Source organism: Stigmatopora argus, chromosome 19 (genome assembly GCF_051989625.1).
Source record: "Stigmatopora argus isolate UIUO_Sarg chromosome 19, RoL_Sarg_1.0, whole genome shotgun sequence".
NCBI lineage: Eukaryota > Metazoa > Chordata > Actinopteri > Syngnathiformes > Syngnathidae > Stigmatopora > Stigmatopora argus.
Window position 1 is genome coordinate 11,511,776 of NC_135405.1, and position 25,101 is coordinate 11,536,876.

General features: G+C 47.3%; 2 protein-coding genes across 2 annotated transcripts; both read left to right on the top strand.

Moving 5' to 3' along the window:
* Positions 1–11,771, top strand: mgab (MAX dimerization protein MGA b). The gene is made up of 20 exons (XM_077587129.1): positions 1–455; positions 1,365–2,350; positions 3,499–3,919; positions 4,205–4,307; positions 4,372–4,488; positions 5,031–5,138; positions 5,274–5,375; positions 5,450–5,756; positions 6,601–6,736; positions 6,811–6,982; positions 7,060–7,223; positions 7,299–7,491; positions 7,569–7,789; positions 7,853–8,056; positions 8,178–8,493; positions 8,885–9,399; positions 9,530–9,784; positions 9,906–10,017; positions 10,108–10,518; positions 10,580–11,771. Exons 2-20 carry the CDS (start codon positions 1,395–1,397, stop codon positions 11,077–11,079), a joined length of 5,313 nt encoding a protein of 1,770 aa, XP_077443255.1. The 5' UTR covers positions 1–455; positions 1,365–1,394; the 3' UTR covers positions 11,080–11,771.
* Positions 11,582–25,070, top strand: LOC144065002 (mitogen-activated protein kinase-binding protein 1-like). The gene is given in 29 exon segments (XM_077587935.1): positions 11,582–11,728; positions 11,843–12,484; positions 12,822–12,913; positions 13,294–13,356; positions 13,442–13,499; positions 15,331–15,501; positions 15,577–15,714; positions 17,864–18,046; positions 18,167–18,327; positions 18,393–18,582; positions 18,687–18,827; positions 18,920–19,101; positions 19,209–19,300; positions 19,372–19,500; positions 19,962–20,032; positions 20,858–20,979; positions 21,061–21,136; positions 21,206–21,317; positions 21,431–21,494; positions 21,647–21,719; positions 21,722–21,783; positions 21,817–22,000; positions 22,137–22,503; positions 22,575–22,733; positions 22,833–23,123; positions 23,300–23,740; positions 23,874–24,092; positions 24,207–24,292; positions 24,662–25,070. Coding segments are annotated over 28 exon segments (4,269 nt in total). The 5' UTR covers positions 11,582–11,728; positions 11,843–12,382; the 3' UTR covers positions 24,902–25,070.
* The last annotated feature ends 31 nt before the right edge of the window (positions 25,071–25,101 follow it).

Below are 25,101 nucleotides of genomic sequence, written 5' to 3' on the forward strand. Positions count from 1 at the left end.
CACGTTAAACTCTCTAAACATTTCGTGTTCAACTTCTCTCCACATTTCTTGTTTATTTACATCGAGACGCGGAAGAGAGACAAAACATCTCCCGCTTTCTACACGCTGGCTACGCGAGAATCACGCGCTTATTGGTGGAGGAGAAAAGACGAAGGGAGGGGGTAAAGCAGAGGGGGGTGATTCTGTGCATGCGCTTTCTTGGCTGGCTCGCTCGCTCGCGTGCACGCGCCTAGGCTAGATCGATGCGAGCGAGAGAAAGAGCCCGTCTTTGGCGTGGCGTCCCCCGGCCTCCATTATTTGCCACTTTGCCTCGACGGTGCAACAGTTTGGAGTGTTTTTTTGTATCTCGCCGAAATCCAGCCGGCGGCCCACGTTGGTTTCGCCCAGGCCACGAGGCGGGCCCTACCGGAGAGGAGAGGTGAGGCATTTCAGGAAACTGCAACTTTTCCAACTTGGTGAGTGGCGGCCTGCCTCAAATCTCTCCATATCTCCCGTCTCCTTCCATTCCTCATCATTTAGCACGCCTTTTCGACAGCGTCAACCTTTCGACGGTTATAAGACAGCCTTCGAGGGGTCGAATGGTGTGGCGACGTGCCTTTTGATAGCGATTAACACCTCTGTGTATGCTTCTAGCTTTATGGCGTTGTTGACCTGCCCTCCTCCCCCATGGAAGACAGCGTTAATTGAATGTAATATCGTTTGGAATTCCGTCCAATAACGCCGTTTCGATTCTTGTCGTGTTTTTTGGTTGGATTTTTTTTTCTTTTCCAAAATTGGGAGTTGAAAGGAGAGCACGGGATCCTTTGGCCGGTCGTGTCAGCCATGTCCTCCACGCGGAGACTCCGATCTGCAATTGGTCGGTCACCCCGACGAGGGCTCACTGCTCCCAGGAAAGTCAAAGTCCACTTTTCTCGGTGTCGGACCGGAACAGTCAAAACCACTAAAACGTTTGAAAATGTTCCCTCGTGTCGTCATCAGTATTTCAATGGGTGTTATGTATTTTAATGTGTTAAGCTTGTGCACGTTCTCAAATAGTTTCCTTTAAGGAAGGGCATCTAGGCTCAAATTTAGCTATTTATTTGTGCAAATTAGGGCTGTCCCGATCACGTATTTTGGCGTGCGATTCGAGTCTGATTCACCTAATTATGCATTTACTGATACTGAGTACTGGGTTGAAAACTAGCACAATGTTGTTTTCCCCCAATTTTAACAAAGCAATCCAACATTAAAGCCATGTAAAAAGGTTATTAGTGGAAATTCCATCGTTGACATGAGATCTAGATGACATGAATGTGGCTCACGAACCAAAGTTTGACACCCCTATTATAAACACTGTCCAATTTCTTTGTTTTTTTTTAATCTAGGGTGAAGCGGATCCAGTTTACCCATCAGTAATGCCCTCGTCACGTCCTGAACCTTTATCCATGGAGGACAGACACATCGAGGAGGGCCCCGTAGCCCCCTCGGGTCCCGCCGCCGCCGCCCCATCTCCCCCCACCACGGCCATCTCCATGGCGAGCAACGACGAGAGCGCGAGACCCCTCCGCTCCCCCGCCGAGGCCAGCCCGGCCAAGCCCGCCGTGGCGTCTCCCACCGCCTCGGGCTCGCACGTGGCCTCGGCGGCGGCCGACGATGCGCTCCCCCGCACGCTGACGCGCAAAGGCGTGAGCGTGACGCTGGAGAACGACCGCGTGTGGAAGCAGTTCCACAAGTGCGGCACGGAGATGATCCTGTCCAAGCCGGGCCGCCGCATGTTCCCGTACTGCCGCTACCGCGTGGCCGGACTGAAGCCGAACCACCAATACGGCATGTGTCTCTCCTTCGTGTTGTCGGACAAGTACAAATACCGCTGGAGTTCGCACGGCTGGGAGGTGGCGGGCCTCGCGGAGGACCAGCCCCCGGTCCCGCCTCGGACCTTCCTCCACCTCTCCATCTGTGGCTCGGTCCTCATGAGCACCCTGCTGTCCTTTTACCGACTCAAGCTAACCAATAGCGTCAAAAGCTACGACGGCCACATCACACTCAACACCATGAACCGCTACGTCCCCCAGCTCCACATCATCCCCGTGGGCGATGACGGCACGCCGTCACGAGTCGAGAGCCCGGATACCTTGACCTTCACCTTCCCTCAAACGGAGTTCACGACGGTGACCAGCTATCAGAATTTTCGCATCACCCAGCTGAAGATCAACCACAATCCTTTCGCCAAGAGCTTCAGGGAAGACCGAATCAAATCCCGTTTGAGCGACGGCCCGGTGGAGCCGGTGGCGAGCGACGGCCCGGTGGAGCCGGTGGCGTCTAACACGGAGTCGTCTGAGGAAGAACTAGAAAGCAAATCTGTGGAACAGAGGTAAGAGTTTTGGTTAGTTGCTGTTTGCATTAAAAAAAATCATCAAATACTATTACAGCATTATTACAATATTGGATGTACCGTATTTTCACGACTATAAGGCGCACATAAAAGTATTAAATTTTCTCCAAAATAGACAGGGCGCCTTATAATCCAGTGCGCTTTATATATGGACCAATACTAAATTTGTTATCACGATAAAATAAAATAAAATAAATCAGTCGATAGGGTACACCGACTACTATTTTCCCGTAGACAAAGTACTGCGCAGTGACTGCTGGGATATGTAGTAGTTCTTTTGTCAATACACCCAATGGATTGTGGCCTGTATACATCAACATCAATACAGTTTGACGAAGCATTGAAAGCACCGTTGTAAAAGTTACGCTAGCTACCAGCTAGCTACTATTTGCGAATGGATTGTGGCCGCCTGGACGAACGTATAAAACTCAGCGTTTTCGACTAATTTGGATAATTGTTCAATTCGGACACAGAAAATGAGGACTTCGATGGATTTGTGGGTGATGATGACGTGAGTAAGTTGTAAAATGGCTAAACAAAGTACAACCCAACTCAGTTTTGCTTCCGTTGCCTTTTTAAAAATGTGTTTTTAGCGTGTGCGTGTAGCGTGCAAGAAATATATATCCCAGCAGTCACTGCGCACCGGAAAAATAGTCTGGGGCTGCTTCCGGTAGCCAGCGCTATTGCGGTTAGATATTCATATATAATATATACGCCTCTAAAAAACGGTGCATCCTTTGTGTGTTTAAAATACAGAAATAGCACTCGTTACTGACACTGCGGCTAAAAATACGATGCGCCATATAGTCGTGAAAATACGGTAACCATCTTTAGAATCGACGACTGGTACTGCAGCAGTACTTGCTACTTTTTTCCATATTTTTAAATCATTTTAGTCTAACAAGTCTGTACATAAAACAATTGACTTTAGTGAACTCTATCAAACCCATTTCACATATGAAAACATACATTATTTTTTTATTTATTTTTTCCTTTATTAATGGCTAAACTATTATGACTAAAACCATTAGGCATGTTTCTTCAAAATAAGGGCGAACCTAAACGGTCATAAATTGGCGAGATGATGTTATTTGATTGTATTTTAAATTGTGTTTGTGGTCTGGCAGACCTCAAGGTGCTGATTGGGCTTCCCCCACCCATGAGCAAGAGTCCAATCTGGAATTGGAACCCATCTCAAAACCCCCCGCAGCAATTCAGGAGGCGGTCCCACAGTCGGAGCCATGCAAAAAAGCCCTCAAAGCTGTCGTGGTTGTGCCAAAGCGTTCTTGGAAGACAGACGATGCCAACGACGCCGACGAGTCTGCCAGCAAGCGACGGCAAATCGAGACTCCAAAAGAATCCTCACCCGATTCAACGCTACCGGCGCAAAAAACTTTGCACAGGCACCCCAGTAAAAGGAGAGGGCACTGGAACCGTTTTGAGAATGGCTGGAAATCGGCGACACCGTGCCGCGACACATCGGCCGTCGGCACGGAGCCGGAAATCGATGAAGTGGAAGGCCTCACTTTTGTCTCATTTGACACCAAGGTAAACAATTTCAAATTTCTGTCAAGTCCTTAAATTTGCTTAGATTTATTGTTTTTCAAGCCAGCAACCACAAACTAAGCTCGCGGCTTTTCCTTGGACAAAAGAAAGAAAATATTTGGCACTTTAGTTCAAAACATAGTACAGTGGTACCTCGACATACCATCGTAATCCGTTCCGAGACTGAGATCGTATGTCGAGCTTTTCGTAACTCAAGCGAACGTTTCCCATCGAAATGAATTGAAAACAATCCGCGATTAAACCGGGCTACTTTTCTGCGCACAACAGGAAGCTATGGAGAGTCACATGGGAGCCTTGCCAGCCTATACGACGAGCACGCCGGGATCGCCCGATTCCTGCTTTACGACTTCTGTCCGGCCAGTGGAAAGTGGTACTAACACCTCACCTCCTGCTCATTTGTCACCTCCCAAATCTAATGGCATAACATTTGTCAGAAGAAGCGACCGCTCGAGAAACGGATGAGGAGAAGATCACTCGCCTGGAAGCTGTCTTACTACGGGACCTCAAATTGCTCAAGTATAGACAGGTGATCCACCCTGTCCTGCGAGAAGGTGAGTGGACAACTAACGTGTGCAGTCGATTGGTCGCCGTCTTTTGCTCGCCCCGACCGCGACAGCGGGCGACCAAAAGACCGGCGACAAAACAAGGTAAAACAACACGGTCTACGCATCAATAAAAGCCAACAATGGCCATGATCAGTTTCACTGAGCCGACGTGTGAGTGTAGAAGAGTTTGTATGTACATGCGTTGTCCCTTTAAGAAGCGACGTCAGTCAGGGTCTTAACAAGTTCTCCAACAAAAAAACAATAAAAAGTCCGGGAAATTTGGAGCTTTTCTTTAGCCTAATTATTAATAAGGCATTAAGTATGACTAAATAGTAATTCACAGTTTGTATTTAGGGAATTTGAGCAACGATTTAAATTGTAATTATCACTTACCTTCCGGGCGACCAATAGACCGGTGACCAATAGACCGGTGACCAATAGACCGGTGACCAATCGACCGTGTACCGACAAATAATACCCCCAAAATTCTGCGGTTGTCATAAATTAAAAAAAAAAATCCATCTAAAATGGTTGTTATTTTTATTTAGTGGGCTTAAGGTTGAACTCCCTGGACCCCAGCCAGCCCATTGACTTGCGCTACCTAGGGATTCGCTTGCCTCTTTCGCCACTCAACCTGCCAGAGCCGCCCCATGATAGTAAGTCGCACACAACCAGGAAATGCAAATAAAAATAAAAACATAACACTGGACTAAGTAAGAAGTCTTCAAACATATCATACGTTCATAAAATGTTGACTCAGCATGGTGATAATTGCATTCTTTTCTTTGTAGGGGAGGGTTTGACCTTCATCTCCCGAACAGGAAAGACGAGTGACATTACCAAAATAAAGGGTTGGAAGAGCAAGTTTTTTCAAAGCCAGCAGCCAAACGATGGTGAGGTGGCTTTTTCTTTTTTCCCCCTCGATTCCCGTAGGAGCTTGTAAATCCAAATTGATTTGTCTGGACAGCCTCTCCGAGGAACATGTCCGCCTTCTGCAGCAACATGCTGGACGAATACCTGGAGAACGAGGCCCGGCACATCAGCGAGCGCGTCGCCACTTTTCCCGCCTGCCCCGAGTCGGCCGTGGCTTACGAGCTGCCCGCTAAGAGCGCCAGCTACGTCAAGACGCTGGACAGTGCACTCCAGCACCGCAAGAGCAGCGGCGCCAACAACCGCAAACCCCACCCACCTTCCTTCAAGCCACTGCTGTACGCCGTTTTGACCTCGCCCGCGCCACAGCTGCCGTCCCCTTCGGCCATTTCTAACCAACAGAGGTGACGATTTGCTTACCTTTTTTCCCCCCCTGACACTCTCCTCAATACTCAGTTTACACAATCAAACTACCGTATTTTCTGCACTATAAGGTGCAACTAAAGACTTTAAATTTCTGAAAAGCCAGAAGTACGCCTTATATATGGATCGATATTGGTTAATCATTGTATAATATTCCCTTTAGCACAGCTCCAGCTAATTGATTTATAACACAACTCCTAAACACGACTATAGCTCCATCTAGTGGATGTATAACGCAATCCCCCTCTACTATTACTACCACTACTTCTACAGTGTTTTCTAATCTAGAGCGCCTTACAATGTTCCCTCTAAGCGACGCGCGTGCGCAATTGCGCACTACTCTCGTCTTCTCTGCGCACAGCAAATCATATGGATAAAAAAATAAAATCCCTTTTTTTTCTTTTTTCTTTAGCTGTGAGGCCAACACGCGAACCACTCATCCGCTGGGCCGCCCATTCATAGATATTAATCATTACATTTTATTATTACTAAATCATTTATGTGTAGTAGACATGCACCTGCTTATGGCAGGTCTGGTACTGGTATGTGCCCATAGCGAGCAATGATGATATTGCTCACACCAGTACTCAGTGTGCTCAGGGAGGTTGTCTTTCTGCCCAGACAAACAAAAAATTAGAGGGAACATTGGCGCCTTATATATGAAACAAATTTAAGAATTGGCCATTTCTTGAAGGTGCCTCTTATTGTCCGGTCCACCTTATAGTGCAGAATATACGGTACCCAAAAGTGTCTCTTCTTTGCGCTTTGATAAAGGAAATATTTATAACGGGACTCTTTTTTTTGTTTCTATCCCCCTGCTGTCAGATTGAAAACAGTTCAACTTAAAGTTCAACAGCAGCTTTTGGAGATGGAAGACAATGTGGTAAGCCACGGTTGCATCCGAACGCAACTCTCGCCGTACCGCTTGTCAACCTCTTTGGCTGCAATGTGGACCAACGAGGTAAATTTGGCATTTCATTTATGGACATTCTCCTCTTGTCATGACAACAGCTTTCTCCTTTATTTTTAATCCAGATGCCACAGCACCCAATTCAAGAATCCATCTCGATTAGGAAAGTGGCGGAACCAGAATGCAGCCAAGACTACTGCCGACTGGGCTGCCTGTGCGTCAGCCTCCTCAATCTCAAGATAGCCACAGACCACTGCCGCAAGCCTGGATGCATATTTGACTGCAGCTGCTCCAAAGGTGGGCAACAAGATGAGAGGAAACGGTCAGAGAGAACAAAAAGGCTCATATTCATTCTTGTTTTTTAAAAAAAATAGGAACCAATAAGCAGATCAAGCCTTATCCAATATTCCACTTAAGTAAACTGTGGAATCGTAACATGTTGGACGTGGATCCAGAGCCACTCTTTCTACCCAAAAACCACAACTCGCCGGCCAATCCGCCCCCCCACAAGTCGCATAGGACCCCTCTCACGCATCCGGTAAAGAACGCAGATCCCCAACATTTCACAATGTTGACTTTAAACGGGCAAACCTCACCAGCTCTTCCTTTGCAGATTCGAGAAGAGGACAAGGATCCGGTCTACAAGTACCTGGAGAGCTTTCTGACGTGCGCGCGGGTGCGGGCGTTCAACAGCAAACCGCCTGACCATGACCCCCCCAATTTTCTAAACACGTTGGGGGCCCCATCCAAGCCGCAGGGTCCTCGCCAGAGGGCCAAAAGACCCTCCAGCCCCGTGGCAGAGCCTGGTAAGGACCATTAACACGTGGCGTCATGTGCATCCTTAAAAAAAAAGTAATGTTACTCTTTTGGTTCTTGCGCAAAGTCCCCGTCCCCAAACAGATGCTGCCTAGGCCCATTAAAAAACAAATTGAGATCCAGTCGGTGTGCAACTGGAAGGAAGACCGAGCTATGGTCCTGGAGAATTTGTGCACGCGACTCAATCAGGACAACATGTCCGAGCCTTTCAATATCGGCCCGTATTGCATTCACCCCGTCACCAAGATCTTCATCAAGAAGCCCGCTGGCTCCAACCTCGTCTACAGGGTGAGTTTACCCGCAATCTTGTAAACACCGAGGATCTTGCAACTAACACCACGTGTCCTCTAGGTGCGCATCAGTCGACTGGCTAAGCCGAGCAACTCGGCGGTGGAGAAAAGCGCCGTCAAGGACGCGCGGGAGTTGGTGGAGGAAGATGCCGAGGAACCCGGGCGGCGCCCCCAAGTCAAGCCCTTCCTGAGTGGCGTGTTGCCCACCGGTCTGATGATCGCCAGGACCAAACCGCTGGACTGTGAAACATCTGAGCTCATACAGGTTTGACTAATGCTTAAGATGCATAGAGAAGAATGGTGATCCACTACGATCTATTCTAGTGTAGGAGATGTTTTGGTGGAAAATGTCAATAAAACTGCCGCTTGTTTTGTTCTGTTAATAGGTGAATGGCAAGACTTACAGCAACGTGAACCTGTTGCTAGGCAGCATGGGTTCCTTGCACCCAGCCAACCGCCTCGCGGCGTACGCCACGGGCAGGCTGATCCCTCGCGCCGACCTCACCCGCCGGATGAGTCGGGCGGCCCCCTCCACCTCTGCCGCTTCGACCCCGGCACCCCCCGCGGCCGCCCCGACGACGGCCGCTACGCAGAAAGTTGAGCTAGCAAAAGCTGTCCCTCAAAATTTGAAAGTTACAAGCCAGCTGCTACCTTTGATGATGTCCGCCAAGAACACCTCTGATATCAAGTCGCATCCGCTCTGTATGTTGATCTATTTTAATTTGATTGACTATTTGTATTTATTTTTCTTCTACCTTATCAGTGTTTCCCGACCCTTTTTGAGCTTTACGTCGTCAAGGTTAAAGCCAACCAAACAAATCATGTAAAAATAAGAAACACTTTTACATAAAAACGATATAGGACATTTTTTGTGGGTCACATTACGACTACCGTAATATTGTGAATTTTCTCCCGGCCCAGTGGTTTGACCACAATAGATCTCCAACTCTTTTTAACTGGGAGGACTGGAAGCTAATGCTAACCATGCCATCCATTTCCACAGCCTCTCCCAGTCAAAATAAACTGACGAGCATTAAGTGCTCACGTTAAATCCATCTTTTATTTTTATTTTTTTTGCCTTTTGTCTCCTCAGTTCAACTACTAAAGCAGCCGAGTGTGAAAAAAGAACCCGAAAGCCCCACATGGAATCAGACGCCCCTTCTCGCCGCCATCGACCTATCCCAGCGACCGCCCCAGCCCGGCGTGAAAAGGGAAGACGAAATCCCCACCTCGCCGCTACTTCCCCCGCTGGCCTCCATCAACTTATTCCAGCGGCCGGACCGCTCGCCCGTCTCGCTCACCGTGTCGTCCTCGCTCAAGACGCCCAGCTTCCTGACCGACACGGGCACCTACTCTTTCCGAATCTGCCCGCCCTCCAACTCGGCCGTCAAAGACCGCAAGCGGCCCGCCGTCACCTTGCCGGGGGGCTTCACGCTCCTTCGGATACCCAAACAGGAGGACGAAAAAGAGCCTAAAGTCGAAGCGGCGCCCGACGGGGACGCGCCGGCCGCCGTTGACGAGAGTCGGGCGGTGAAGGAAGAAGCGCCGAGTTGGGCGGAAGACTCGGATGACAGCTCGTTGGACTACAGCGGCGACTACGACAGTGACGTGAGTCCTGCTCCGAACACAGTTTTAAGTTCTTGTTGACGTGACGAGGGGTGAGATTAAAAAAATCATATTCCAGCGTGGTAACCCGGTGGTCCACGGTACATTTTTCAATCTTATTTTTCAATTCCAGGCGGAGTTCAACGTGGACATCGAGACCATCGAGGACTCAAAAGACGGAACGGGCGGCGAAAGACGGAAGCGATCGGCCCAAACTAAAGGCGCGTCGGCCTCGCAACGGACGGGAGCTCCCGATTACAAAACCAGGAGGCGCAAAAACCACTCCGTGATCGAGAAGCAACGGCGCTTCGAGCAACGCGTGCTTTTTGACAGTTTGCAGGAGACCCTGGGCCATAAGGCGGGATCCAAATTGCACGTTCTATCGCTGGTAGGTTTCCGTGGGATCGAGTGGGACACGCCATCCAATATTAAGCCATCGGGGTTTATGGATAGACATTTATTTTCCGTACGAAATGTCTTAACGTCTCCCAATCCCACGTGGCTCTCAGGCCATGAGGGAAGTCCACATGCTGAGGGCCATCTCCGGCGCCTTGGTAGAGAAGAAGGAGCATCTGATCCAAGACCAAGCCTTCTACATCAAGAAATTGTCTTCCTTGTCTGGTGTGTGCTCCTTTTTGGATTCAGGTCATACAGTTTAAAAAAAAAAAAACACTGGAAAAGTTACATGTTTTTGTGTTTGTTTTCAAACAGGCAAACCGGAGAACCTGATCAAACGCAACTTGAACATCCTCTTCAGTTGCTTGAAGGAAAAAGGCAGCTTGAAAGGAGAGCCCCTCCTCCTCGGTCTGTGCCAGCCCAAAAGCGCAGAGGCCCAAGAGACCCCCACCACCAAGCCGCCCCCCGCCCCGAGTGCGCCATCCCATCAAGCCACGGTCCCCCCGACGCTCCCCCCGACCGCAATTCCGCCTCACTCGGCCCAAAACCACGCCCCCGAGCCGGCGCCGAGAGCTCACGCCGCCCCCTCGGGGCCAGCCACGCCCTTCCCGGAAGACCCCGCCGTCATCCCGGTGCCGACCGCCAACGAAGCGTTGCCCCAATTTACCGTCCCTCTGATTCGCTCCAAGACGGGCAGACTCATCCTGCCTTCCTCCATGAAACCCGGTAAGTCGCCACGCCCCTCCGCTCCTCTCGCATCCAAATGACCTTTGCTTGTTTTTTTCAGCGGGCCAAGGCTTCTACACGCTCATGCTCATGAACGCCAGCAAGAACGCCGCCATCGCCGCCCGTCCCCCCAACGGCGCCGCCCCCCCGGAACTAGCGGCGCCGCCGGACAAACCCAAGGTACCCGAGCCGCCGTCCCCCGACTCCAGCCCCCCGCGTAAGACCAGGGGGAGACCCCGCAAGGGGGCCAAAGTCTCCAAAGAGAAAGCGAAAAAAAATGAGGACAAGACCTTTAATCTGAGAATAACCGGCCTCGCCGTCAAACGCGGGAGAGGGCGCCCGCGCAAAAACGACAGCCTCGGGGAGGACGGCGGCGGCGGTGGCGCCGCCCCCGTGCGCCCGTGCCAAAACGACAGCCCCGAGGAGGACGGCGCCGCCCCCGTGCGCCCACGCACGCGGGGGTCCCTGGGCAAGGACTTCCCCAGCGCCAAACGGCAGTCCTGGATCGATATGGAGATGGCGCTGGACCCGGACTCAAAATCGGATTCAGACTCGGAATAAGCGGGTCACCGGGATCTCGCCGTGGACGCCAAATGTGCCTGAGCACGCCAGCGTGTTTGTTTTTGGGTTTCCAAAGTGCCAGTTCGCCTTCCGGTTTTTCAGTGAACTGAAGCTTGATCCTACCTCATATTTTGGCTTCACTACCAAGTTCAACCAAGCATTTAAGTAAGTACTTTAGTCAAATTGAATTATCCAAATAATGCTCAATTGGAACACTATCAAGTAGGTTTCCTACCAAAAATAAATGTTCCCTTTTTCCCCGCTTCCCCCAAAATTCCAATCACAGCTTATGAACTTGCGTGACTCATAAAATTGTGAATATGAGGACCAAGACTACTGTTCTTTCAGTCCCATTGACTGGTTTCCAAGCAGGTATTTTGGTCAAGGAGCATTAATTGACCTCCTGAATGTAGCGTAATGAATGATACGGATGGCAGCTCCTTCGATCTCGTGAACGTTTTGCTTCGTTTATCTGCTCGCTATATTAAATGAGCATTTATTTGTAAATGTGAATACTTATATTTTAAGACACACTACTAACAAGTTTTTTTATAGGCAATTTCTCCCGGTCGGCCTGTGGAAATCATTTGTTGAGCACTTTGTTTTCGATTAGAAAGGAATGGAATCAGTTGACTGCAAACCTTCAAAGGTAAAATGAGTTCTATCTTAATAAAGGGCAGTTGTCAATCAAATGAATGATTTTTCTTTGAATTTATGATTTGATTGTGATAGGTTTATTATTAATACACTTTAATCAAAACAGGGAGACATCATTAACATACTCTGGCTACAACTTGCAAGGAAAATCACTCCCAACTCGCCCTCGTCCAGGATGATTCTCAAGAAACGGCATCTTCCTCTGTCAATTTAGTCGGCACATAATCAAAACATTTGAGGTAATCTGATTCAAACCATTGCATAAGCTAACCGAATAACACCATTAAGGTCAAAAAACAACTGCCACATCAATCTCATATTAGATCGGAACCAAAAAACAACCATTTTTAGATGAGGCTAATAAAAGCACACAAGAACAATCTTGTATTGTGTGTTCTTTTTTTTTGTTTTTAATCCAATCAATTGAATGAATTAGACGCTAGCATTGATGTAATCACGAGGCAGGACGCCTGAAGCTCCGGCCCAGGCGACAGGCGGGCTTTCGGGCTAAACCTTCCTCGGGAGATTAAGCCTTCCACATGTCCAGCCAGCAGGAAGGCTGTCCCACTTTGCCCGAGGCTCCTTTCCCTTCCAGGCTGAAAAAGAAATTGCGGCTCCGTCCAGCGCTCCGAGGTCGGGGGTCGCCATGCCGGCCGACGGAATGACCATCAAGAGTCGTATCAAGAAGTTGCTGAGGTCGCCGTCGGGGAAACACGCGCAGGAACGCAGGGAAAACCTGGCAAGCAAGGCACGTATCCGTACAACTGCGTCTAATCGAGCATAAAACTGCGTTTATTTTGTATCCAATATTTTCCGCCATGTGGGTCGCATCCTTCTGATAAATCAATGGCGCTAACATGTTTTATTGATTGATGAAAGACAACATGTTGTCGCAATGACAACATGATAATAACGTCATCTAGTTTGTTGACATCTTATTAGCGTATGGTTCAGGTGAAGACAGATCATTGAGAAATTGGTTTTGACCACATAATGGGGTGTAATATTACAGGTTATTTGATCATGTTGATGTCAGTGTTTATTGAAAACACACATTTATTCTCAGCTCGCGGGTTCCTTTGCAGGTAACGTTGGAAAAGGTTCTAGGAATTACCGCTTTGGGCAACAGTTGCCTATCCTGCGACCCCAAAACCGGACTTGTGGCTTATCCAGCAGGGTGAGGAAAACAAAAATAGTTTTTTTCGTTGTAATCTACAGATGAATAAAGTATTGTTGTTTTGATCAATGTATAACTTTACGTGAAATCCGCATATCACCACATACTAAATGCAAAAAAATCATTGTTGACATCCAATCCATTTTTACCTGGGAACGATTATTGACCTTCACATAAGTGTATTTTGTTTATGGCGGTCTTTACTTGAGCTAATTAGTCAGCATTTTGGGCCACAATGCGCTTGTGTGTTGCATAATCCCACCTGCCGTTGTTACAAAGCGGTACATGGCCAATAGCAGATTAACAGATTACTCGCATGGTTCCATTCAAGATACATAAATCTTGTTTAATTGGCTTTATAATGATTGCTTGTTTTGTAGGTGTGTTGTCGTATTGCTGAACCCCAGAAATGAGCGACAGCAGCATCTCATCAACGCGTCAAAGTGAGCTTCTTTGCATTGAAATGACAACAATGACACGCATGATGGATACAACATAGTACTGCATCTTATTTTTTTATCGATTCAGGAAGTCCATCACGGCTCTGTCCTTCTCCCAGGATGGCAAATACCTGGTCACAGGCGAGGTGAGGCCAACAGAATATGTTCGTTATAGATGATATTGATTAAAAAATGGTGTTTTGATTGTGGAGAACTTGAAAATGTTACATGAAAGCTATGGTTGGGTTGAGAAAATGTCCTATGAGATTTAGGGATAGATGTACGTATGGTTGATAAGGGTTTCCGTGTTTTCATGGACCCGTTTTAAGGATAGCCGGTTAGCGGCAATCGCTTGTGGAAGCGTAATCTGTCCCAACTGGCCAATCAAAGCTGATTATAGGACTTCACAATGTTAAGGGGATGTGAGAAGCTGATTGCCATGATAGTGGGGAGCAAAGTTCAAAAACGAGTTGGTCCCAATTTTTGGCACATGTAAAAGATGTGATTATTACATAGGATTTGTTTTGTTATATGATATATGTTATATATTTTTTGTAGATTTAGATTATATTGAAAATCATTGGAATCATACTTCATGTACATACTATAATTATATATATATATATATATTGTTTGTCATTTTTATATATTTGATTATTATACTTGGGCGGGGCTTATTTTTTTATTTATTTTAATATCTACTGGTCATCCATGTTGAAACATCCGCTATTAACGTCTAATATTGTGGAATTTAGGGTTTTGATTATTTAAAATGGTAATACTAATGAATGAAAAATAATATTGGAACGCTGCCGCCTGCTTTGGCCCCGCCTCCGCCTTCTCTTCTGCCATCTTGTGTGCGTTAATTAGGACGCTTGTTGTGAGTGGCCTCTGTACCTCTAAAAAAGCTATTGAAACGTAAGTAATCTGTTATGAATGCAAATTATGGGTATAAAGAATCAATACATATTATTTAGAATTATTTCATGGTGAATATATAGGGTAGACGTCGCGTCTTCCGCAACAAGTTACGCCGTCACCGCTCGCCCTCTATCGGGTTGTGCTTCCAAGCGACTACGTAGATTTTTAGGCCGCTGTCGTGACCTCGAATTGAGTTCAAACTCACTAGTTCATTGAGTTTTGTGCCAATATTTGGCGACTAAATGATTATTTTCTATCGGTATTGTTTTATTTTTGTATTTTTTGTCGACGGAGTCAAATAATTCGGTTAAATGAATGTCAAACTAGCAAGCAGGTGCAGCCATTTTCTTTTCGAAAATACGGTCAATGTAGCTATAAATTCCTCGTGTTCATTACGTCCTAATACAAAGACAATGTAAACAACAGTTTGAATGAAACTTTTATGAAAAACAAATCTTGAACAATTACGAGTTCATCAAGAATAACTATTTTTTTTCAATGGCGGCATCTGATTGAAGTTAGGCATAACGGTTATGCTAACGGTTATGCTAATGGTTATTAACAGTCTCACCGTTCCGAGGTCAGGCCTTCCCTTCTTTGCGTGGGTTTTCTCAGGGTATGGATAGTAGGCTGATCGACCACTTCAATTATCCATTAAAGATTTTGTGTGTATGTCCTTGTAACCTGTGAATGGTTGGTGGAAAAAAAATCCGGTTGGGGCCTATCCATAGTTAGCTGGGATAAACCGAAGCACACTCACAACCCTTGTGATGATAAGTAAGAAGAACGAATGTGCTGACTTTGACTTCAACGTTTTAAAGCAAGAGGCGGTGGAAATAGCTCAGTGATCCCTTCCAGTGAGGGAGATGTGAGAGGGTTACAAGTCATGTAAGTGTGCGAAGCCAGGAGATAATCTTTGCCTTGACATTGAAGCCTCAGAATAGAACAGCACACTCTCCATTATACTCTGTTAACGCCACATTACTATGCATGCAATAGCGGGTGTGTACTGAAAGTGTTTTGGGGTAACAAATAACATTTCGATTGCCTCTACAGAGCGGCCACCTTCCAGCCGTGCGACTGTGGGACGTCTCGGAGCGCCGGCAAATTTCCGAGCTGCAGAAACATGAATACGGCGTCTCCTGCGTTGCCTTCTCGCCCGACGGCAAGCACATCGTCAGCGTGGGCAACCAGCACGACATGATGGTCAACGTCTGGGCGTGGAAAGTAAGCGTACGGCCGTGTGCGAGAATGTATGTGAACGCGAGTCTCTGAAAAAAACTGTCGGTAACTTTATCCCAGAAGGGCGTGGTCATAGCCACCAACAAGGTGTCCAGCAAGGTGACGGGCGTGTCTTTCTCTGAGGACAGCTCTTACTTTGTCACTGTGGGCAACAGGCATGTCAAGTTCTGGTATCTGGACCAGTGCAAGGCCAGTAAGGTACTATCCTAGCATCCATATTTGTGGTTATGGATGAGTGATACAGTGGTACCTCGACATACGAGCAATTTGAGATACGAGTAAAATTTCGAGCAAATAATTATCTCTCGATACGAGACAAATTTCGAGATACGAGAAAGCCAGGTGGCCAAAACATGAGGCTGTTTATGATTTTAGCGCACTGTCTTTTTTGCCGCATCTCTTTCGTGTATAACAGTTCCAAGAATATCGACATACGATCTCAGTCTCGGAACGAATTAAGCTCGTATCTCGAGGTACCACTGTATTCCACAAAATGTAGGTTTTCATAATAATAATAATAATCGGACATAGGCCCTGTCGTCATTATCAACAACACAAAAAGCCTACTTGTCATCACACCCAGAAACTGCGTGTGATGAAATTGGTGGTGCTTCTCCATAAGCTGCGTTTACTCGGCAAAATACCTAAATAAGTGCAAGTTACGGACTTGTAATTTGGCATTCGAAATAAATAAAGAGCATAAAGAGCAAGCCTTTCCGCAACTCTGGTATGTTACGCATGCAATCAGTGGATTGGCGTCAGGGGCTTCTCGCAGCCCAACCCCCGTTGCTTCAAGTTCGTTAGTCAGCTCGGTCAGTGCTGGGTGACTTGAGCAAAAAGCTGCCGCCACCCACAGTGGCCCAACCCCCGTCGATTCAATTTTATCACCTATGTCTATGCTGGATGGCTTGGAAAACAAAAAGCTGCCTGGTGTAAACTGTCAAAGCCAGTTCAATACTTTTTTTTTTTACCTATTTCAAACATAGGCCATCAAAGTGCAGACTTTTAACCATTTTTGACTCATTTAAGAGCACCTTTGTTGAATATTTCACCCATTTCATTATACGCAGCGGTGTATGACGACAATAAAGGCTTTTGATTTGATATAAAGGCATACCATCCCATAAGACTAGGTTTTATGGGATGGTATGCCTTTAACTATTCCACAAAATGTAGGTTTTCATAAAGAGCAAGCTTTCCACAATATTAGTGTCCTACGCGTGCAATCAGTGGATTGCCGTCAGGTGCTTCTTGCAGCCCAACCCCCGCTGGTTCAAGTTTGTAAGTCAGCTCGGTCAGGGCTGGGTGACTTGAGCAAAAAGCTGCTCACCCACACCCCACCCACAGCGCCCCAACCCCCGTTGATTCAACTTTGTCAATTAAGTCTGTGCTGGATGGCTTGGAAAACAAAAAGCTGCCTGGTTTAAACTGTTAGAGCAGGTCCAAGACTTTTTCTGGACCTATTTCAAACGTTGGCCATCAAGGTGCAGACTTTTAACCATTTTGACTCATTTAAGAGCACCTTTGTTGAATGATATTTCACCCATTTCATTATACGCAGCGGTGTATGATGACAATAAAGGCTTTTGATTTGATATATAGGCGTACCATCCCATAAGACTAGTGTTTCATTTCAAACTACTCCACAAAATGTAGGTTTTCATAAAGAGGAACCTTTCCGCAATATTAGTGTCCTACGCGTGCAATCAGTGGATTGCCGTCAGGTGCTTCTTGCAGCCCAACCCCCGCTGTTTCAAGTTTGTAAGTCAGCTCGGTCAGGGCTGGGTGACTTGAGCAAAAAGCTGCCACCACCCACAGTGGCCCAACCCCCGTCGATTCAACCTTGTCACCTATGTTTGTGCTAGAAGGCTTGGAAAACAAAAAGCTGCCTGGTGTAAACTGTCAAAGCCAGTCCAAGACTTTTTCTGGACCTATTGAAAACGGCGGAGCGATTGCTATTACGAGGAGTATATATGACTTCTCGTTGGCAAGTGGTCGTGCGTTATCCTATTGTGAGGACATTTGTGCGCATCATTTTTGGAATATTTTGAAGGGAATACAAAAGCAAACAGCCCATCGATAGTGAAAGTCAGGGTGGAGGTGGGGCAAATACAGCCAACCCGGGAGAATAAAGGTATCGAACTTTAATACAAAATTAGAATTAAGTTTAGTGTAAGGTTAGATTAAATTTATTTTTGAGTGTGTCTGCATCGTAATCCAAGTTCATTTAAATTTGTTTATGTTTTGAAACGAGCGTGTTGCCCTGCAAAAAGCGGAACGAATTAAGCTTGTATCTCGAGCTACCACTGTACTCATATTCCGGAGGCTAAACAGTGTCTTGATTTAGGCCAGCACCCCGGTACCCCTGCTGGGGCGTTCGGGTTTGCTGGGCGAGCTGAGGAACAATTTCTTCTGCGACGTGGCCTGTGGACGAGGCCAAATGGCCGACTCCACCTACTGCGTCACCTTCTCCGGCTTGCTGTGCGAGTTTAACGGCAACAGGATGCTGGACAAGTGGGTAGATCTGCAGGTAAAAAAAAAAGCTTCCACCCTTCCTTCCTTCCTTTTTTGCGTCATGCCTTCTTATGTGTATACGTGATACAAAATCTGCTGTAATTAGTTTGTTTTCTGCTCTTTGTTTATTTTGTAGACCAGCATGGCTCAGTCTCTGTCTCTGTCCTCGGACCGGATTTTCTGCAGCTGCGCCGACGGAACGGTGCGAGCCTTCAGCCCGTCGGACCTCCGTTTTGTTTGCACCCTGCCTCGGCCGCACCCCCTCGGCGTGGACGTCGCGGCCGTCACTCAAGCGAGGTAGGGAGCTCGGCGACGGCGTATGAGAAAGCTGGAAATGAATCCTCAACGGATCCTCTTTACAGGCACTTGCTGTGCGGCCGGGCGGACGTCCGCTACCCGGACGCCATGGCCGTGACCTACGACCCCGTCAGCCGCTGGTTGAGCTGCGTGTACGCCGACCACAGCGTGTTCGTGTGGGACGTCGCTGACGTCGGCCGGGTGGCCAAGGTGCACTCCGCCCTCTTCCACGCTGCCTGTGTTTGGGACCTCGACGTAAGACCAATGGCATTCAGTGAAAACTATACATACCGTCCATCCTGTTTTATACATGTCATTACTATACCACTGATAATATCATGCGCTCATTTTTCCTCAAGATGTTTCCTGATGTTCCCAATGGAGAGACGGCGGCCATTCTTTCACCCGGCACGTTCCTCAGCTGCTCGTCCGACAGCACCATAAGACTTTGGCACATGGATGAGCGGGCCCGTGTTCATTCAAATAACATCCTGAGCACAGTCAGTTAAACAAAAACAAAAACACACACACACACAACCAATATATACAGTAAAATACAGTCTCTAAATATATTTTAATGATTTGTTTTTAGGATCTGCTCAAGATCATCTACACAGGCTCGAACACAGCCGCCTTGCAGGAAACAGAGCACATGACCCATGTGGATAAACCTGTGGATGGACAGCAGGTGGAAAGCAGGACAGGCATCCGAACCATATGCGTCGGCCCAGATGGAAAACACTTGGCGTCCGGCGATCGAAACGGGATGTTGAGGTGCGATCAATCGTTTGGGTCCACTAGAGGGCCACTCCACTGACCGCTGTCCCTGAAAGGGTTAATAGCAGAAACAACTTGATTGTTCTCTGGTGTTTGCCGTGCAGGGTTCACGACTTGGGCAGCATGGAGGAGATTCTTAAAGTGGAAGCTCACGACGCGGAAATCCTCTGCCTGGAGTACAGCGAACCGCAAACAGGTCGGTCTTTTGCCGCGGGCGATGAATGATGCGCGAGCGACAATGGTAGTGAATGGTCGCCCCTGCCGCAGGTTTGCAGCTCCTGGCCACGGCCAGCAGGGATCGTCTGATTCACGTGCTGGACGCCGCCGGCGACTACGGCCTGGTGCAAACGTTGGACGAGCACTCATCGTCGATCACGGCCGTACGCTTCGCCGCCGGTGAGCCTCCAGAGAGCTTTTTTTCCCCATTTTTAGGGCCCCACCCCTTTAAATAATACATGACTATTGATAAAGTGTACGCTGGGATGCCTTACTCATCTTTATAGTTTACCACACTGTATGGAGACAAAAGTATCGCGACTTGAGCACCAAAAGCACCAAAAGAGTGGATTTCAAAACAGAATTATCTTAATTTCGTGATTTTTTTTTTCACGACCACTAAATAAATAGTGGAATTTATATTTAATGTTTTATTTATTTAAATCAAAGCATATTGGAAAATGCTTTTTCACTCTTGTATATTTTTTAAACTTGATTTGAATCATTATCCTCTCATCTTTTTAACAGATTGGCTGGTATCAACAGTAATAGATGTCTAATCCATTTGATTGTACTATAATGACTGACTTATTTTTCTGTCCATTTAGTAACGAAATGAAAATGTTTGATTTTTTCCTCAGCGAGCGACGGCAAAGTGAGGTTGATCAGTTGCGGGGCAGATAAAAGCATCTACTTCCGCACGGCACACACCGTAAGTAGAACACAAAGAAAGACTCGTGCCACACAGAGGGGGTCTTAAATCAGGCGTAAGTAGCTTAGCGTTAGCCAGCGTTTTCCAATCAGGGTCCCTTTTTTTCCACATTGATTCTTCGCGGTCTAAAAGGCGCCCATACGGGTGTGTCTGTTAACTTTTATGGAGTGTGATAAACAACCGCTTGTTAGTCAGCAGTAAGATTGAGGGAGCTCGCTGCCTAGCATAGGCCCGCGTCCTCGTAATCGCAGCACCTATAATGAGCGCCGATGCTGTTTTGGAAATTTGTCAGCAGAGGGAGGCGGTAGCTATTAAAGTGACAAACTAAATAATACAAATGCCTCTAGTTCTACAGCTGTAATCATCTTTTTTGTTTTTGTTTATAGAAAGAACAAAGACAGCACACCCTTGTTAGAGAATTAGAAAAGTCAACATCAGTAAAGGATTACAGTAAAATAATAAATTAAACAAGAAAAGGCGCTCTAATGCCTTAAGCTAAAGGCCCTTGTCATCATTTGTGGAAAAAAAAATTGTCATAGAAAAAAAACTTAAATAGATAAAATAGATTAGTTTTTAATTCATTTTAGGAATAAAATAAATTTAAAAAATGGTGACTTATATTTTTTTGTTTACTGATTCATAAAAATTGAAAATTTCAGCTGTTTTGGTTAAATAGAATTGAATAGTTTTTATACTACAGATTGATTTTAGAGTTATTTTTTTGTTATTTAAGAATATGACCTTAAATAAAGATATTTTTGGTGGATATTTAGTCTTGCATATAACATGAGCGCAAGACAAAATAAAACATGGCTGTTATTGCAGAGCGAGGAAAGAACCGAGTTCAGGTGTTGTCACCACACGGTGAGGAAGAGCACGCTGTACGACATGGGCGTGGACCCTAGCAGCAAACATGCAGCGGTGGGCTGCCAGGACCGCTGCATCAGGTGCGTGGCCTTCAAGGTTTCGCCTAGAAAAATCTCCAATTCGCCCACTCATTCCTTTTTTTTACCCCCTCTTAACAACAGAATTTTCAACGTCAACAACGGCAAACAGAAGAAAATGTTTAAAGGTTCACTCAATGACGACGGCAGCTTGCTCAAGGTTAGGAATGCTGGTTCTTACCGTCTACATGCGAGGGTACTGAACAAAACGCTTTTGTATGCGTCACAGGTTCAAATTGATCCGTCGGGACAGTACGTGGCGGCTAGCTGCTCCAACAAAAATATTAGCGTCTTCGACTTCAACACTGGGGAATGCGTTGCCACCATGTTTGGGCATTCAGGTAATCACAGTGTAGAAATGAATATGCTCAATATAATTATAGCAAAATACCCAAATACAACTACACTAATGGGGCTCATTTGTTGCTTTTTTTCCCCTTTTTTTTTCTTTTAGAAATTGTGACAGGTTTGAGGTTCACTAACGACTGCAGGCATTTGATCAGCGTGTCTGGAGACAGGTGAGGATCTCATTGGTTTGATTTATGGTCGTTCAATTTCCTCTGTCTCGACCAAAATGCAACATTTTGCTTTGAAGCAGTTCCTTCAGGTACAGATACGCCCAAAGAAAGGCCAGACTAAAACCCTTTTCCACTTTGTTTTCATGACTCAGCTGCATCTTCGTGTGGCGCCTAGCTCCAGAGTTGACCATTAACATGAGGCAAAAGCTGTTTCGCCTCCGACAGCCTCTGACCAGCGCCGCCTTTAGGTGACCCCGTCATTCCCACGCCCGCCCGCACTCCGTTCCGTGTGACTTTCTAATGAACTTGCGACGTCCCACAGCAGGCGGGAAGCTCAGAGCGCTCCCGCTCTGTTGGGGCTCTCCTTCGACAGCGATCGCGACGCAGAGTACTGCCACCGAGACTCCGACGATCGCAACCCAGACTCTGGAAACAGCGTTTCTGCTGACAGCAGCCATGGAGAAGAAGACACGGGCGGTTCAGAAGAAGCACCCGACTGGGAGCCGGTAACAGTAATCTTTAATCTTTTATATAAATACGAGATATTTGACCTGTTTAACCCTTTCTGGGACAGTGGCAGCTAATGAGTTGAACAAGTGGCTCATGAAGGTATAAAAGTATTGCCTGACATTTGGTTTCCAGCCTGCCGTACCCACACCCGTCGTCAGCCGCCGCCCCCGCCGTCGTTGGTCCCGCCGCAAGGGCTCTTTAGAGCTGAAGGTCAAATCCATGTTGGACCTTAGACAGCTGGAGAACTTCAGTCCAACTAAACGTACCGAGAGAGCGAAATTCCACCAGCCCGCCTCGAGCTCGGATCACCCCGACGAGAACGTCTCGCGTCCACACGTCGTCCGCTGCCATTGGCTCTCGTCTGAACGCTTAAAAGCTTCCGATAGGGCGGGGGGCAATGAAGATGACAGAAAGCGTCAGCTCCTCAACCAGAGCCAGGACAGCGCCTGCTCGCTAGGCTACGATAGCCGAGGAACTAGCCCGGATGGCATCCTGGACGGTAGGTAAAATCCCTGCAAAATCCCTGCAAACTCTTGCATCCTTTGCTTCATGTAACCCCATCGTCAACAGACTCGGCAGACAACGCGTCCCTCAGCCTGGACAGCTCAGAGGACGAGTCGGATAAAGAAGCGGCGAGGGAGGAGTTGGCTAGCGTGGAGAATGCTCTGAGACAACCAGAAGATTTCCTCAAGCGCAACTTTGAGGCGCTAGCGGACGCCTGCAGCACAGGTCGGGCAATCTTAGGAACAAAAGCATAGTGGCCCTTGAGGACCGGTTTGGAGAGCCCTACTTTTCCTTATCTTTGAATTTTTGCTGTGTGTCTCGCAGCTCAGCCTAGCAAAGTCCAGAGGCTCAGCATGTCCTCACGTTTCCTGGCCCGAGGACATCAAAACAGGTGCGGGGGCTCCTACAAGCCCCCCGTGTCCAAAGTGCGGCCCTTGATGGAAAACGGGCAGAGCAGAAGCGTCACAGGCTCGTTGTTCATCCCGAGACCGCCCAAGAAGACCACGCCGGGGTCCCACCTTTGGAGGTTCTCTACGCCGCCGTCCAAACCGGCTCAGCCCGACGGAACCGCCGGTCTGCACAAGTCGCAGTCTGTTCAGAACCTCACTTCAGCACGTATGTACTTCATCATATAGAGAATATTTGTACATTGTGTGAATGTGAAAATTGCATTAAATATTAGCAGTACAAATTCATATACATTTACAATTGGTCAAATTGCCCGGATTGAATAAATAAATGAAAAAAGGGAATTAAAAGATTAGCGCTATAAACTGCTCTCTTCTCTGCAGCTCCACGCTCACCGCTTCCCCCTAGTGAGCGTCGTGAGTGGTGCAGGAGACCCCAGTGTCTCCTCCTGGAGCGCGAGCCTTCCAAACCCTCGTCCTTGCCCTCGCCCACAACGGTCTCGCCGTTGTCTCCCCTCTCTTACATGAGCCCGACGGCCAGCTCCATGGCCAAGAGCAGCCGCTCGTCTTCCGTGGGAGAGGGCATCCTAGACCTGCCGCCTTTCCCCAAAGCTCGGAGGTCCTGGGGGGATCTGGACGGGGCAGAGACGCCTTGGCACCCGCTCGCCGCCGTCCTCCCGACGCCCTCTCGCATCCCCCAGCCTAAGCGGCCTCTCAGCCCTCGTCGCAGCTTGGACGTGAAAGCCACTACCTTTTCGCTAGGAAGTCCAAACAAAGCTTCTTCTCCCACGGTGGCACCCGCCGTTGATGTCACTGTTTACACAGGTAAGGCTACGTGTGGAGAACTTGGATGCAGTAAACATTTTTGGGGGCGAGAGACAGATTTAAGACGAAACTAATACTGTCAAATTGGAGGATAATCTTACAATTCTTTTTACACGTTATGTTCTTCTTGAAGGTTCAACAGAGAAGAAGCCACTGTCCATAGCGCCGCCTCTTGAAGCGCCCCTGGTGGCAGAACGTCCCCTCACGCATCCAGGTCTTCCTTCTCCCACTGATCTTTCGTTTACTAGCGCCACTTTTCCTTCCCGTGTACCTGCTACGCCACCTCTCCCTTTCCGTCGTCACTCTGACTCACGCGGGCCGTCGCTGGCTTGCGTCTCTTCGTCCGTGGCCGGTGAGTCTACTGGCAGAATGCTTGCTCGTTTGGATTCGCTTTTTCGCAGAAACGTGCATTCTCGTTTAAAAATGCGTGTATTATTTTCGTTTTGATCTTCCATTCTCATTGCAGGTGATTCTGTTTCTCTGGGCACGTGCAAGCAGGCTGCGACTGAGCTCGTTTGCAGTCTCAAGCGAACTATCTCGCTTTACACAGCGGTTAGTATTCCTGAGTATTAAGTATTTTTTCATAAAGGGCAACCAATTTATATTTATGGACTTTTTCAAGATAGGAAAACAGTTTGGGTGATGAGCTTTGTTATTAAGGTCAACCAATATATTGGCTGGTCGTTATATAGATGTGTTTTTAGAATAACTTTTGCACTTTTTAGTATTCTGAGTGGCCACTGTTGCAGAAGGAATAAATTAATCTAAATGTAACTTAAATGTATTTTTTTAAATTAGTGTTTCACGTCTTTGAAAAAAAAGTATCACCTTACGTAAACAGCTTTAGACATGATTTTTTAATCAGCATCGGCCTTTGAAAATCCCGTCTCATTTTACGTTCTTTCATATATTATATTTTAGGTGCTTGACTCCTCTCCGGAAGGCGGAGAAGAAGCCCGTCAGGAGATGATGGAGGTGTTGTCCGAGGCGTTGGCTTCGGCCAAAGCCGAGCTCGATCCGCTGCCCGGCAACCTGACGTCCAACAGCGCCCTCAGGGGTTCGGCGGACAAAGCTGAAGGCGACAAAGCCCTGGCGCTGTTGGAGCAGTACGCAGAGCTTCTGCTCAAGTCTGTGGAGAGGAAGCTGGATGGCAAAATGTGAAGTCGGATGCATCTCAGGTGCTTTTTTTTATTGTACTCAAAGATGTCAAATGGCTGGCCTTATTTTCTACCCCCCCAAAAAAACATGTTGCCTTAGCTAGATTTTCTTCATTGAAATTTTGTTTTGTATATGAAATTGACAATACAAATGGCTAGCAGAGTATGGTCTGATAACTGACAGACTTCCAATCTATTGGATGT

Coding starts and splice junctions, on each gene's coding strand:
- mgab (XM_077587129.1), top strand. CDS start 1,395: ATGCCCTCGTCACGTCCTGAACCTTTATCCATGGAGGACAGACACATC. Junction 5,376..5,449: donor AAGCCAGCAGCCAAACGATG/GTGAGGTGGCTT, acceptor TTGTCTGGACAG/CCTCTCCGAGGAACATGTCC. Junction 10,519..10,579: donor GCCTTCCTCCATGAAACCCG/GTAAGTCGCCAC, acceptor TGTTTTTTTCAG/CGGGCCAAGGCTTCTACACG.